Genomic DNA, 14,019 nt, shown 5'->3' on the forward strand with positions numbered 1-14,019 from the left:
GGAGTGGAGGAGTGGAGGAGTGGAAGAGTGATGATGTGGAGGAGTGGAGGAGAGGAGTGGAGGAGTGAAGGAGTGAAGGAGAGGAGTGGAGGAGTGGAGGAGTGGAGGAGTGAAGTAGTGGAAGAGTGACAATGTGGAGGAGTGGAGGAGTGAAGTAGTGGAGGAGTGGAGGAGTGAAGTAGTGGAAGAGTCATGATGTGGAGGAGTCAGACAGAAGCTTTCAGTCCCTCCATTGTTCTCAAGGATCAAAGCTTCACTCTGTAACCGGAGCTGTTTGATCTTTAGCAGGAGACTGAGGACAGAGACATTCGTCTCATCTTCTGTTGTCCCGCCTCAATAGAAATGTCCAGCTCTGTCCTCACCTCCTTTCTCCGCCAGCCTCGTCCTTTCTCCATCAGGTCTTGTTCTTTCTCCATTAGTCTCGTTCTTTCTCCATCAGGTCTTGTTCTTTCTCCATCAGGTCTTGTTCTTTCTCCATCAGGTCTTGTTCTTTCTCCATCAGGTCTTGTTCTTTCTCCATTAGTCTCGTTCTTTCTCCGTCAGGTCTTGTTCTTTCTCCATCAGGTCTTGTTCTTTCTCCATCAGGTCTCGTTCTTTCTCCATCAGGTCTTGTTCTTTCTCCATCAGGTCTTGTTCTTTCTCCATCAGGTCTCGTTCTTTCTCCATCAGGTCTTGTTCTTTCTCCATTAGTCTCGTTCTTTCTCCGTCAGCCTTGTTCGTCCTGTCGTTATGTCACATCGCGCAGCCTGGTTGAAGTCCCAGTCTTTGTCCAGAGGTGAGTCCCTCCTCTGGATAAAGACAGAGGTGAGTCTGTCCTCTGGATAAAGACAGATGAGAGACCCTCCTCTGGACAAAGACAGAGGTGAGACCCTCCTCTGGATAAAGACAGAGGTGAGACCCTCCTCTGGACAACGACAGAGGTGAGACTGTCCTCTGGACAAAGACAGATGAGAGACCCTCCTCTGGACAAAGACAGAGGTGAGTCTGTCCTCTGGACAACGACAGAGGTGAGTCCCTCCTCTGGACAAAGACAGATGAGAGACCCTCCTCTGGACAAAGACAGAGGTGAGACTGTCCTCTGGACAAAGACAGAGGTGAGTCTGTCCTCTGGACAAAGACAGAGGTGAGTCCCTCCTCTGGACAAAGACAGAGGTGAGTCTGTCCTCTGGACAAAGACAGAGGTGAGTCCCTCCTCTGGACAAAGACAGAGGAGAGACTGTCCGATGCAGTGAACCAATAGAGTTGCTGGGATCTTCCTCAGTTCAACCAGTTCAGACTTTGCACTGTGAGTTCAGAGTTCCAGAACGAGGAGCTGTGATGAGGTCCAGAGAGGAGCTCCATCAGTTTGAAGTGGTTTCTGCTCCTTGTCCTCGTCCTCCACCCTGTCCTCCTCCTTCTCCTCCTCCTCCTCCTCCACCCTGTCCTCCTCCTTCTCCTCCTCCTCATCCTACACCCTGTCCTCCACCCTGTCCTCCTCTTTCTCCTCCTCCTCGTCCTCCACCCTGTCCTCCTCCTTCTCCTCCTCCTCATCCTCCACCCTGTCCTCCTCCTTCTCCTCCTCCTTGTCCTCCACCCTGTCCTCCTCTTTCTCCTCCTCCTCGTCCTCCACCCTGTCCTCCTCCTTCTCCTCCTCCTCGTCCTCCACCCTATCCTCCTCCTTCTCGTTCTCCTCCTCGTCATATTAAAGTGTAGTTTCTGCTCCTCCTCCTCCTCTTCCCTCTCCTTCTCCTCCTCCTCCTCCTCTTCCCTCTCCTCCTCCTCTTCCTCCTCCTCGTTAGTTTGAGGTGTAGTTCCTGCTCCTCCTACCCCCTCATACTTTAATGATGGCAGTGAAGTCGGGTTGCGGTTGGTTGACGAGCCGCTGGTTTTCTGCCTCAGGGTCCTAATGCCCTGGTCACCTACACCATCGTCAGCGGGGCGGACGACAGTTTCCGTATCGACCCCGAGTCTGGAGAGCTGCTGGCCACCAGGAGGCTGGACCGCGAGCGGCGCTCACAATACTCCCTGCTGGTGCGCGCCGACGACGGCAAGCAGTCGTCTGACATGAGGCTCAACATCAGCGTCCAGGACGTCAACGACCACTCGCCACACTTCTCCAGGCCCACGTACTCCTTCGACATCCCTGAGGACACGGCGCCAGGTGAGCCTCCGCACTCTGCTCAGAGAGCAGGAGTCCACAGTCCTCCACAGTCCACCATAGTGCTCCACAGTCCTCCACAGTCCACCATAGTGCTCCACAGTCCTCCACAGTCCTCCATAGTGCTCCACAGTCCTCCACAGTCCTCCACATTCCACCATAGTGCTCCACAGTCCTCCACAGTCCACCATAGTGCTCCACAGTCCTCCACAGTCCACCATAGTGCTCCACAGTCCTCCACAGTCCACCATAGTGCTCCACAGTCCTCCACAGTCCTCCACAGTCCACCATAGTGCTCCACAGTCCTCCACAGTCCACCATAGTGCTCCACAGTCCTCCACAGTCCTCCACATTCCACCATAGTGCTCCACAGTCCTCCGCAGTCCTCCATAGTGCTCCACAGTCCTCCACAGTCCACCATAGTGCTCCACAGTCCTCCACAGTCCACCATTGTGCTCCACAGTCCACCATAGTGCTCCACAGTCCTCCACAGTCCTCCACAGTCCTCCACAGTCCACCATAGTGCTCCACAGTCCACCACAGTCCTCCATAGTGCTCCACAGTCCTCCACAGTCCTCCACAGTCCTCCACAGTCCTCCATAGTGCTCCACAGTCCTCCACAGTCCTCCATAGTGCTCCACAGTCCTCCACAGTCCTCCATAGTGCTCCACAGTCCTCCACAGTCCAGCACAGTCCACCATAGTGCTCCACAGTCCTCCACAGTCCTCCATAGTGCTCCACAGTCCTCCACAGTCCACCATAGTGCTCCACAGTCCACCACAGTCCTCCATAGTGCTCCACAGTCCTCCATAGTGCTCCACAGTCCACCACAGCCCAGCACGGTCCTCCACAGTCCAACACAGTACACCATAGTCCTCCACAGTCCAGCACAGTCCTCCACATTTAACCCATCTCTTCTCTTAGGGTCCATCGTGGCGGCCATCTTGGCCAGCGACTTGGACTCTGGGCTGAACGGCGAGGTGACCTACTCGCTGGAGGAGGACGAGGACGAGGCCTTCCTCCTCAACCCGGTGACCGGCGTCTTCAATGTGACGCGTGCGCTGGACTACGAGGCTCAGCAGTTCTACATCCTGACGGCGAAGGCGCAGGACGGTGGCGGCCAGGCCAGCGCGGTCAGAGTCTACTTCAACATCCTGGACGTCAACGACAACCCGCCCGTCTTCAACAGCTCGGCGTACAGCGCCTCGGTGTCCGAGAGTCTGGCCGTCGGCTCCAGGGTCGTCACGGTTGGAGCTGCCGACGCAGACGACGGTACGTAGACTGGAACACGCCTCCACTACGGCCTCTTCTCCTTCAAACTCTCCCAGCTTCCTTTTGCACTCATTCTTTTCTTTGATTTTCTGTTGTTGTTTGGGTTTTTCAGGGTTTCTTCTTGACATCTGTTGATGTAGCTTCTACAGCTTCCATCACTCTGAAACGCGTTTAAAGTGCTTTCAGTTTGAGATGTGCTAATCCTGCCAAACAAGTGTCTAATATACAGAAAAACATGATCCTGACTATTTATTTTGCTTTCTATTGATCCCTCTGTTGACTTGCTTCTTCAAGGTAAAAGGCAGAAACAGCCTCCGTACAGAAAGACTCCTTCACTGCGTTTCCTCAAGTTACAGACGTTCAATTCAATTAACAGTCAAAATTAATTCAATCATTAAAATCCACCAGTAAAACATTGGAGTGGTTCTATTTCCTCCTTCCAGACCAGCAGAGGCGGAGCTTAAAGCGCTGGATGTTCTATCTGGCACAGTTCCAGTAATTATTTCAACAGTCACCGGTGACCCCTGGATGACCCGGAGAGTCTATGTCTCCCAGCTGATCTGTTCCTTCTATCTTCTGGCGACGGTGGGAGCTAGCTAATCGCAGCTTGTCGCTCGTAGCTTCGTAGCCATAAGGTTAGCGACTCCAGTATTCTTGTCCGCTGGAAGCTGGCCTTGCTGTTTCCCTTTTCAAGTGTGGCTGGGATACCACAGTCTGCAGCAGGGGAGAACACCACTTGACTAGTGCGACCAGGTTCCCAGGGGGCTGCCGGAGGTGGTGAGTACTGTGCATGTACTGTCTTTGGGGGGTGACTGGCCTTGTGGGCTACCTTAGCCCCCAGTATCTCCGCGGCGATGCCGTTCTCTCTCCTCTGTGTAAAGCAGCTCAGGTTTCTCTGCTGTGGTGCTGGGCTTCTGTTGGCCCCGTGGTGGCTACCCTGACCACTGGACTGGATGGTGTGTCAAACTTGTCCACTGCGCTGAGGCACTGGGACTAAGTCATGAGGTGGCCACCCTTCTCGGAAAGGGTGCCATCGAACAAGTGAAACCGGAGGCCTGCCCCAGTGAGTTTTACTCCACTTTCTTTCTTGTGCCAAAGAAAGATGGCAGATTTCATCCAGTCCTGGACTTGAAGGCGCTGAACCGGTTTCTCAAAGTTCCCCCCTTCTATCTGCTGCATGTGGCAGATGCTCTTCAAACTGTGTCAGCAGGAGACTGGTTGGTGACACTGGATCTGAAAAACACATACTTTTACCTTCCCATTGCTCCTCATCACAGGCAGTTCCTTTGCTTTATGTTCATGGACCAGGTTTACCAGTTCAGGGTTCAAGGGCTCTCCCTGGCCCCACGTATATTAACCCGCTGCGTGGCAGGCCAGCAGAGTCACAATACTGGACGACTGGCTCGTCATTCCCCCGATGCAGGAGGAGGCGTGGAGGGACACTGTGGCTCTCCTCTGTTCCGTGGCCAATCTCTGCCTCAAGAGGTTTTTAGGGCTGGTGCTGGATTCCTCATTAATGGGGGCTTCCCTGTCTCCAGAGCGGGTCTCCGCCATCTTGAGCCTTCTACGGCGTTTCTGACATGGAGGCGACGGCTAGCCTACGAACAACAGACAGCCTTTTGGTCTGCCTTGGAGGCGGTAGAAGGGGGACCACTACGCCAATCCTGCACCGAGCATCCCAGTGCCTCAGGGCATAAAGGGCCATTCTACTAGAGGCATGGCGGGCGTTCCCCTGCAGGACATCTGTGCTGCAGCTGATCGGTCCTGATCCTGACCCTTGAATGTGGCTGGTGTCCAGGCTGTACTGTCCACAGCTTCAGGTCTTCCTGACCTGTCTGGTACAAGTCATCCAGTGCTTCAAGCACCGCCTCTGGTGGTCTGGAAGGATGAAATGGAGTGAAAGTTATGCATGTAACTAGGGATGCTCGATATTGGCTTTTCTACCGATATCCGATATTCCGATATTGTCCAACTCTTAATTTCCGATACCGATATCACCGATACCGATATCACCGATACCAATATCACCGATATCGATATCACCGATACCGATATCTGCTGGCTTTTTACATCAGAACTGTTCGGTAACAACAACATAAAATATCTCCTACTGTGGAATGAACACATTATGCCTGGTTTTATTGTGATGCCCCACTGGATGCATATGTGAATCAAACATGGCTTTCCAAATGTACACACTGAGAAAAATAAGAGAACAACAACTTAAATTATGGAAAAAAGTGCCATATTTATTTAGTGTTAGAGAGAAACCTCAACAACAAACTCAACAACACCACAGACAATATAAAAAAAGGAAGAGGCATATCTGCAGTCCATTAGTTGTAAACAGTCAATGAATGAATAACTGGACATAACTTGTCAAATAATAGACTCAAACTGGACTCAATCTCTTTTAAGAGTAACAAAATAGTGTAAATATAAACAAGAAAGGCACAGAAATGCTCACAAAATTAAAACAGCCCTCCTTTAAAGTGCAACAAAAACAAAGACTGAAGTTGACTCGTCCATATAACTGGTCTATTTCTTTTTCACATGTCCTCATGTGTAAGAGGGAGATTGTTCTGTATGAATACACTGGTTCACTGTCAACACTGGTGCAGGGTGCAGTCAGGTACTGGTACCAGTGCTGAACACTGGTTCACTGTCAACACTGGTGCAGGGTGCAGTCAGGTACTGGTACCAGTGCTGGACACTGGTTCACTGTCAACACTGGTGCAGGGTGCAGTCAGGTACTGGTACCAGTGCTGAACACTGGTTCACTGTCAACACTGGTGCAGGGTGCAGTCAGGTACTGGTACCAGTGATGAACAGTGGTTCACTGTCAACACTGGTGCAGGGTGCAGTCAGGTACTGGTACCAGTGCTGAACACTGGTTCACTGTCAACACTGGTGCAGGGTGCAGTCAGGTACTGGTACCAGTGCTGAACACTGGTTCACTGTCAACACTGGTACAGGGTGCAGTCAGGTACTGGTACCAGTGTGAACAGTGGTTCACTGTCAACACTGGTGCAGGGTGCAGTCAGGTACTGGTACCAGTGCTGAACACTGGTTCACTGTCAACACTGGTACAGGGTGCAGTCAGGTACTGGTACCAGTGCTGAACAGTGGTTCACCATCAACACTGGTGCAGGGTGCAGTCAGGTACTGGTACCAGTGCTGAACACTGGTTCACTGTCAACACTGGTGCAGGGTGCAGTCAGGTACTGGTCCAGCAGGGAAGAGGGCCTGGTTGAGCCTCCAGTCCTCCACGGACATTTCATTCACCGGGCTTCTCCTTCTCAGCCACGAGTCTAGCGTGTTGTATTTGTTGTTGTTAAATGTCATCAAGCGCGTGCCCATAAACGTCCCATGCTGCGTTCATGCAGACTCGGAAATTCCAATATCGGTTGTAAAAATCCGATACCGATATTTCCAAACATTACATTTTTAAGTCAATATCCCTACATGTAACTATGGTTCTGTGAATTCTGGATGACCGCCAGAGTGTCCTGTCACTCAGCACCCTCATGTCCTCGCCAGAAGGTTTTGACAGGAACAGATCACCTGATGAGGCCGGTAGATAGAGACTCCCCGGGTCATCCAGGGGTCACGGGTGACTTTGTTGATATAACTACTTCACCTGCGCGAGATGGAACATCCAGTGCTTAAAGCACCACCTGTGGCGTTCATCCAGGATACATAGAACCGTATTTACATACGTAACTTTCATTTTCAGCAAAGTAAAGCAATTTTAACAAAGGTTTCTTCACCATTAATCCCTCACTTCCTCATTCAAACACGATTTTTGCTGCTGGACCTCAATGGAAACTAAAACTCTGGAGTTTGCTTGTTTGGGTCTTTGTTCAAACCAGAATCGCCCACCAGGGGGGGCGCACCCCAAAACAAGAGGTTTTGAATTGCCTCTGGTAAATTTGGCAGCTAGCGGCTAACCGCTAAAAAGACAAATATAAACATTGAACAATGTGATTTACAACGAGGCGTTTTTCATTTTAAATCTCCGGGTGCGTCGCTCTTCAGCTGGGTGTTTGTAGACGCTCCAACATCGCCTTCATCTTTCATGTATGCAAACAGCCATTAAGCTATCACTATGGTTGCTACACTTTCGCTATGCTAGCTATGTTGTTGCTATGCTATTTATGCTGTCTCTTTGCTATCACTATGCTATCTACACTACCGCTATGCTAGCTATGCTATCGCTATGCTAACTATGCTATCGCTATGCTAACTATGCTATTGTTTTGCTAGCTATGCTATCACTATGCTCACTATGCTTTGGCCATGATTGACAGTCCCTGCGGCCCTTGAACAGCCGAACATACGACCAGTCAGAATCTCTCATGTTCACATTCCCTGTGATATGACAAACAGAAACTCCATTTCAATTGATTTAAAGACAATGTAAGGGAGACTGGACAAGTGACGATACCAGGTGACGACTCCATTAAAATCTATCCCTGCATCTCATTAAGTACATGCTACATGGTACACAGTACTATACGGTGCTCTATGGTCTATGCGATACAGATCACAGTACACAGTACACTGTACATGCTATATGGTTCACAATACATGGTACACAGTAAATGGTACACAGTAAACGCTACCTGCTACCCACTACATGCTACACGCCACACGCTAAACATGCAGAGAGCTGTCTGGCTCTGCTTCCTGGTACTTTTAGTATTTGCAGATGTCCTGAACATCCTGAGCTCTGGTTTTGAGACGTACATGTCAGTAGAGACAGAAAAGCACCAACAGATTGGACTTCTGTTGAATGTAGTTAAATATGGTCTTTATGAAACTTCTATGAAACTATGTACTGAAATGAAACTATGAAATGACACTTCTTGTTTAAAGCAGTAATGATGTGCTGTAGTTGATAAATGGACTCTCGAGGTTTGATTTACTGTCAGGATGAGTTTGGTTTTGAGGGCTGGTTACACCAAAGTCCTCAAGCCTGCCTTTTATTCCTGGTCTTTATTGTGAATCATGCCTGAGTGATTTGATGAAATGCAGCATGTGACGAGGTGGTCAGAGTTATTTCTGTGTTCAGGTGGAGGTTTGTGTTTCCACAGCACTGTGTGGTATTCAGACTGTCACCGCCGCTCTTCCCTTCTGTAATTACACTTGGTGCAGTTCTAATGTGGTTATTGTGACCTACATTCCAGGAAACGACTCGTTCTCAGGCTCAGTCTGGCTTCTTCTCCACATTATCTTCTCACATATACACACATGACATGTTGCGCTGTCACAATGAAGCACAGCCATTGGTAGCGCTTCCTCGGCCCTGACCTTTGACCCTGAGACTGCTGCTAGATGGTGCAGTGTGAACTCAGCCTGAAGAGCTTTTGATCAGGGATTAGTGACACTGTAAATACACACTGGAGTGTGGGAAGGTGCCGCTGCTTTCCACATGAATACGCCGCTGAGTTGAATTACAAACACTCAATTGAAGCTCATTTGAAGCTCCAGCTTCAGGGACACGTTGTAGATACTGAGGTCAGATATTTGCCATCCAAGCCCTCAGCTCCATTGTTGTTCTGTCATTGAAATTCTTCAGTGTGAGGGACTTTCCTTTAGTGTAGGAAGCAGTTTGTCTTGTGATAACACCGTCACTCTGCAAGAATGGACGACCACTCAGACGATCACACTGATGCTTTCATTCAAACAATTTGTGGAAATCGTGGCTGATAATATCCTGAAACTCGTACCGTTGTTTCCGCTGTTCTTTATTTGTCTGGGATTCATTGAAAACTTGTGATTTAGCTCTTCTGGAGCAACTCAGTATCTTTTGGTGTGACGTTTTGTATTTTCTATCTAACAGTGTCCCTGTCGTCTTCTTGGGTTTGTTTCAGGTCCCAACGCTGAGCTTTTCTACACAATAGCTTCAGGTGATCCTCAGGGCCATTTCACCATCGCTAAGTCGGGAGTCCTCCAAACCAGGAAGACATTAGACCGAGAAACTCAGTCCTTCTACAACCTTGTGATCACAGTCAATGACTTGGCTCCGCCCCCCATGAGCCGCTTCACCAGCACAGCTCAGGTGTCAATCATTCTCCTGGACGTCAACGATTGTTCGCCGAGCTTCACTTCCCAGAAGATGGCCTTCGTCCAGGAGAACACGCCAGTGGACACGGTGGTGTTCAGCGCCCGGGCCACAGATGCCGACAGCGGGCCTAACAGCTATGTGGAGTACTCGCTCCGAGGCCCGTTTGGGAACAAGTTCAGCATAGGGACGATTGACGGCGACGTTCGGCTGGTGGGGGAACTGGACCGAGAGGAGCTCTCCAACTACACGCTCACGGTTGTAGCGACAGACAAAGGCCAACCGCCTCTGTCGTCAACCATAGACGTTACGATGATCGTTCTGGACGTCAACGACAACACGCCGAGCTTCTCCCAGAACATCTATGACATCGAGATCGAGGAGGACACCTTGACAGGGACTGACATCATCCAGGTGTTTGCTAGCGATGCTGATGACGGTACCAATGGGCAAATAAGATTTTCTGTCTCTGGGGAAAATGCCAACACAGATTTCAGGATTGATTCGGTCACAGGAGTGATTTCTGTGGCCAAGCAGCTCGACCGTGAGACCCGGGCCTCCTACTCGCTGTCGGTCCAGGCCGCGGACCGCGGCAGCAGCCCCAGACTGGACCAGGCCACAGTCAATGTGGTTCTGCTAGACATCAATGACTGCTCACCGGTGTTCGAGCTCTCTCCCTACACTTTGAACGTTCAGGAGAACCTGGAAAACCTACCCAAGAGCATTCTTCAGGTCAGTGAACGTATTTACATTCAACTGAAATCTGAACAGTCCGGACTCCAGAGTGCTTTGAATGACCTGAGGCCTAAATCCAGTTAATGTCTAACCACGTTTCACTAATACTAACTCAATCACTGCAGGTATGTGAGCGCAGGAAGCCTGGAAACATGGCAGTTTTGTCCTGTTTTGTGCCATGACCAATACCTGACTGAAATGATGAATAAAAGATATACCAACACAATCAGCTCTGCTCAGTTGTTGTTTGGTAGATGTTCTACAAACGAACAAGCCAAACATTGAGGACAGACATGGCCTAGACAGCTCAACCTGGCCGAGCCGGGCCGTGGCAGCAAGGGCTGCAAGCCCACAATGCATTTGGGCACACTCATAAAACTGCAGTGCAGTCCGGGGCGAGGAGCTGTGTGAAGAAGTAGTGATCTTCTTCCTTCAACAATTATCATGGTGCTCTGCGGCAACGTGAAGGTCATCAGTGAAGGTCATTAACCCTCTGCTGCCTGGCTGAGAAGCCTCCCAGCAGGTTTAGAGTAGAGAGCTTTATTCCTCCCCAGGGGGAAACACAAACTTACAACAGCTCAAGGTAAAAAGGTGAAGAAATTATAAAATTGAGGAAATAAAATATGGAAACATATGTAAATATCTAAACAAGAGCAAAAAAATAGCACAAAAAATAGAATATGTAAAAATAAAAAAAATAAAAAAATAAACAGCTCCTTCTTGCTTCTTCTAACCTGATGGTCGTCCTCAGTAGCATCAAACTCCCACCTGCATGAGGGACATGTCCATAAATCATTGTCTTATATGTTTGAAAGCCAGTTCCTCATGTGGATTCACTGGAGCGACACCCACACAGACAAATATACTCAATATATGTCAAATATACCAAAATCCAGGAAGAAAATATCCCTCCAATCAGCAGGAAGTTGATTTTATAGCCTCCAACATATGGAAACGTCTTCCTGTGTGAACTGCCAGCATGCTCAGCCTGCTGTGATTCAGCTCTGCTGTTTGTTGTGGACGAACTCCGGATCTTATTATTCCTCCTTGTTTTTCCAGGTCGTTGCCAGAGACGACGACCAAGGCGCGAACGGCCAACTGAGCTACGTGCTCAGCGGTGGGAACGAGGAGGGCGCCTTCACGCTATCATCCAGTGGCCAGCTGAGCCTGACACAGACGCTGGACCGGGAAGCCCGGGGGAAACATGTGCTGATGGTCACGGCCACCGACTCAGGTAGGATTCTCCAGGAGAGTCAATTCCCGCCGGCCTCGCTTACTCAGGTTTGGCTTCCTGTTGTCGTGTTCACGTCTCAGCTTGTGGTGAACTCGTCGTCCGGGATCTGCCGATCTGCTCCGAGCCGTGGAACACAGCCTTACATGGACATTGTTGACTTTCTGCAAAGCTACAAACATATTTTGCAATCAGCCTGCGGAGGAATATTTTCATAAACTAACAGCAATGTCAACAAACAGCATTTTGATTTCAGAGTGTGTGCAGGCGTCTTTTGTGTGGCACAGTAACCTAAACACTCTGGAGTTTTTAGCTAGCAAACAGTGGGTGTTTTTGACCTCTTCCATTGAATAGCATCCTCTGTTTGTTTGGACACGGTGGTGGAGCTTGTTATAGTCAGATAAAAGGTTAACTTGTTATTGCATGGAGGCCAGTTAATGTGCAGTTAAAGCAGGACATGCATATCCTCGTTGCAGCCAAATCACATGCTTTGCCAGTTAAGTATACGTTTCGCCGAGCCGCCACGGTCTGAGGGAGGCTGCTTTCATTCTTGGACCGACCACGTGACCCTTCCTGACGCTCGCTGTATTTTTGACTTCGGTGAGAATCGGAACCAAGTGTTTGGAATGACATTCCACAGAATTACTTTGGATAAAAACACTTTAGTTTTATGACACCAAAATCCAAGTGGAAGAGAAACTTGACAACAAAACAACATTTTCTGATAAAGTCCAAAGCAAAGTTTCTCAGGGTTTCGTGGTTCAAGCCTCAGCGACAAAGCCAACATGCTAATTAGGATTCCATCTCTTTTTTTAATGTTTCACGAGGAGCCCTGACAACAACTGCACAATGTTTTGACACGACGCTTCAGTACAATGTGGAGGCAAAAAAAAAGAAGGGATTTCAGGCTCGAATATCAAATTATAAAAAACCCATAACCATAGAGCAGGCCAAATTACCCAGCAGCCTTTGCTCACATTGTTGAGGCCTTGGCTCCACGGCGGGGCAAGTTGGAAGGTGGACTCGTCTCCACAACCTGATTCAACCGCAGACGTTCATCCTCACAGCTCCAGTCATTCTTCTTCTTCTCATGATCACGTTCCTGCGACGGAGCAGAACTCAGCTGTTTGTTATTTGCTGTGTCGTTCCTTAAAGCTGAAAAGTTCTCCGCAGCCGGCAGAACTTCAAACTACACAAACATCTTGGTTCTCCACTTCACCTCAGATCCATGGGAGTCTTTTGCTCACCGATGGTCAACCCTGCAGTTCTGTGCAGATAAACTCCTGTCTGAGTCTGAGCTCAGCACCACAGAACGTTGCCAAAGGTATTTTACGATGTTGACAGGAAGTGTGAAGCAGGATGTTTCTGTGTTTCAGCTTTCTTTGCTGGTTTGTTGCGTTTGTGCAGACGGACAGAGATGTTGCAGGGTTACAAGGTCGCTGGGTAAAGATCAGACTCCTGCCGAGGAGTCCACATGTTCTGATGTGAAAGAATGTAAAACCAAGAACAGAGAACCAGAGAACCAAGAACCAGAGAACAGAGAACCAGAGAGAACCACCACAGCCGTCCAGCACTCTGTTTGGTGAAGCTGCGCTGCTGCAGTAACTTAGTGTTTTAATGAAATATATTTTGATATGCAGAAAGCATCTGCCCCACTCTCTCTCTCTCTCTCTCTCACACACACACACACACACACACACACACACACACACACACACACACACACACACACGCACACACACACACACACACACACACACACACACACACACACACACACACACACACACACACACACACACACACACACACACACACACACACACACACACACACACACACACACACACACACACACACACACACACAAAGCATGAGTCATCACGTAGCAGCGCTGGTGGCTCTACAGTCGTCATTTAGCAGCGCTGGTGGCTCTACAGTTGTCATTTAGCAGCGCTGGTGGCTCTACAGTCGTCATTTAGCAGCGCTGGTGGCTCTACAGTTGTCATTTAGCAGCGCTGGTGGCTCTACAGTCATCACGTTGCAGCGCTGGTGGCTCTACACTCATCACGTAGCAGCGCTGGTGGCTCTACAGTCATCACGTAGCAGCGCTGGTGGCTCTACAGTCATCACGTAGCAGCGCTGGTGGCTCTACACTCACCACGTAGCAGCGCTGGTGGCTCTACACTCATCACGTAGCAGCGCTGGTGGCTCTACAGTCGTCATTTAGCAGCGCTGGTGGCTCTACAGTCATCACGTAGCAGCGCTGGTGGCTCTACAGTCATCACGTAGCAGCGCTGGTGGCTCTACACTCACCACGTAGCAGCGCTGGTGGCTCTACACTCATCACGTAGCAGCGCTGGTGGCTCTACAGTCGTCATTTAGCAGCGCTGGTGGCTCTACAGTCGTCATTTAGCAGCGCTGATGGCTCTACAGTCGTCATTTAGCAGCGCTGATGGCTCTACAGTCGTCATTTAGCAGCGCTGGTGGCTCTACAGTCATCACGTAGCAGCGCTGGTGGCTCTACAGTCGTCATTTAGCAGCGCTGGTGGCTCTACAGTCGTCATTTAGCAGCGC

At 49.7% G+C, this 14,019-nt stretch overlaps 1 protein-coding gene across 1 annotated transcript in view; it reads left to right on the forward strand.

The window, feature by feature from the left end:
- fat4 (FAT atypical cadherin 4) overlaps positions 1 to 14,019 on the forward strand; it is a gene marked incomplete at its 5' end in the record, with an annotated part of 63,104 nt that overhangs the window by 14,256 nt on the left and 34,829 nt on the right. The window contains 4 exons of the mRNA XM_080521979.1: positions 1,879 to 2,140; positions 3,062 to 3,409; positions 9,286 to 10,208; positions 11,271 to 11,445. Of these exons, the coding sequence (XP_080378105.1) occupies positions 1,879 to 2,140; positions 3,062 to 3,409; positions 9,286 to 10,208; positions 11,271 to 11,445 (1,708 nt within the window). The remainder of the gene's footprint in view (positions 1 to 1,878; positions 2,141 to 3,061; positions 3,410 to 9,285; positions 10,209 to 11,270; positions 11,446 to 14,019) is intronic.

The sequence above is a fragment of the Blennius ocellaris genome, assembly GCF_963422515.1.
Source record: "Blennius ocellaris genome assembly, contig: SCAFFOLD_67, whole genome shotgun sequence".
NCBI lineage: Eukaryota > Metazoa > Chordata > Actinopteri > Blenniiformes > Blenniidae > Blennius > Blennius ocellaris.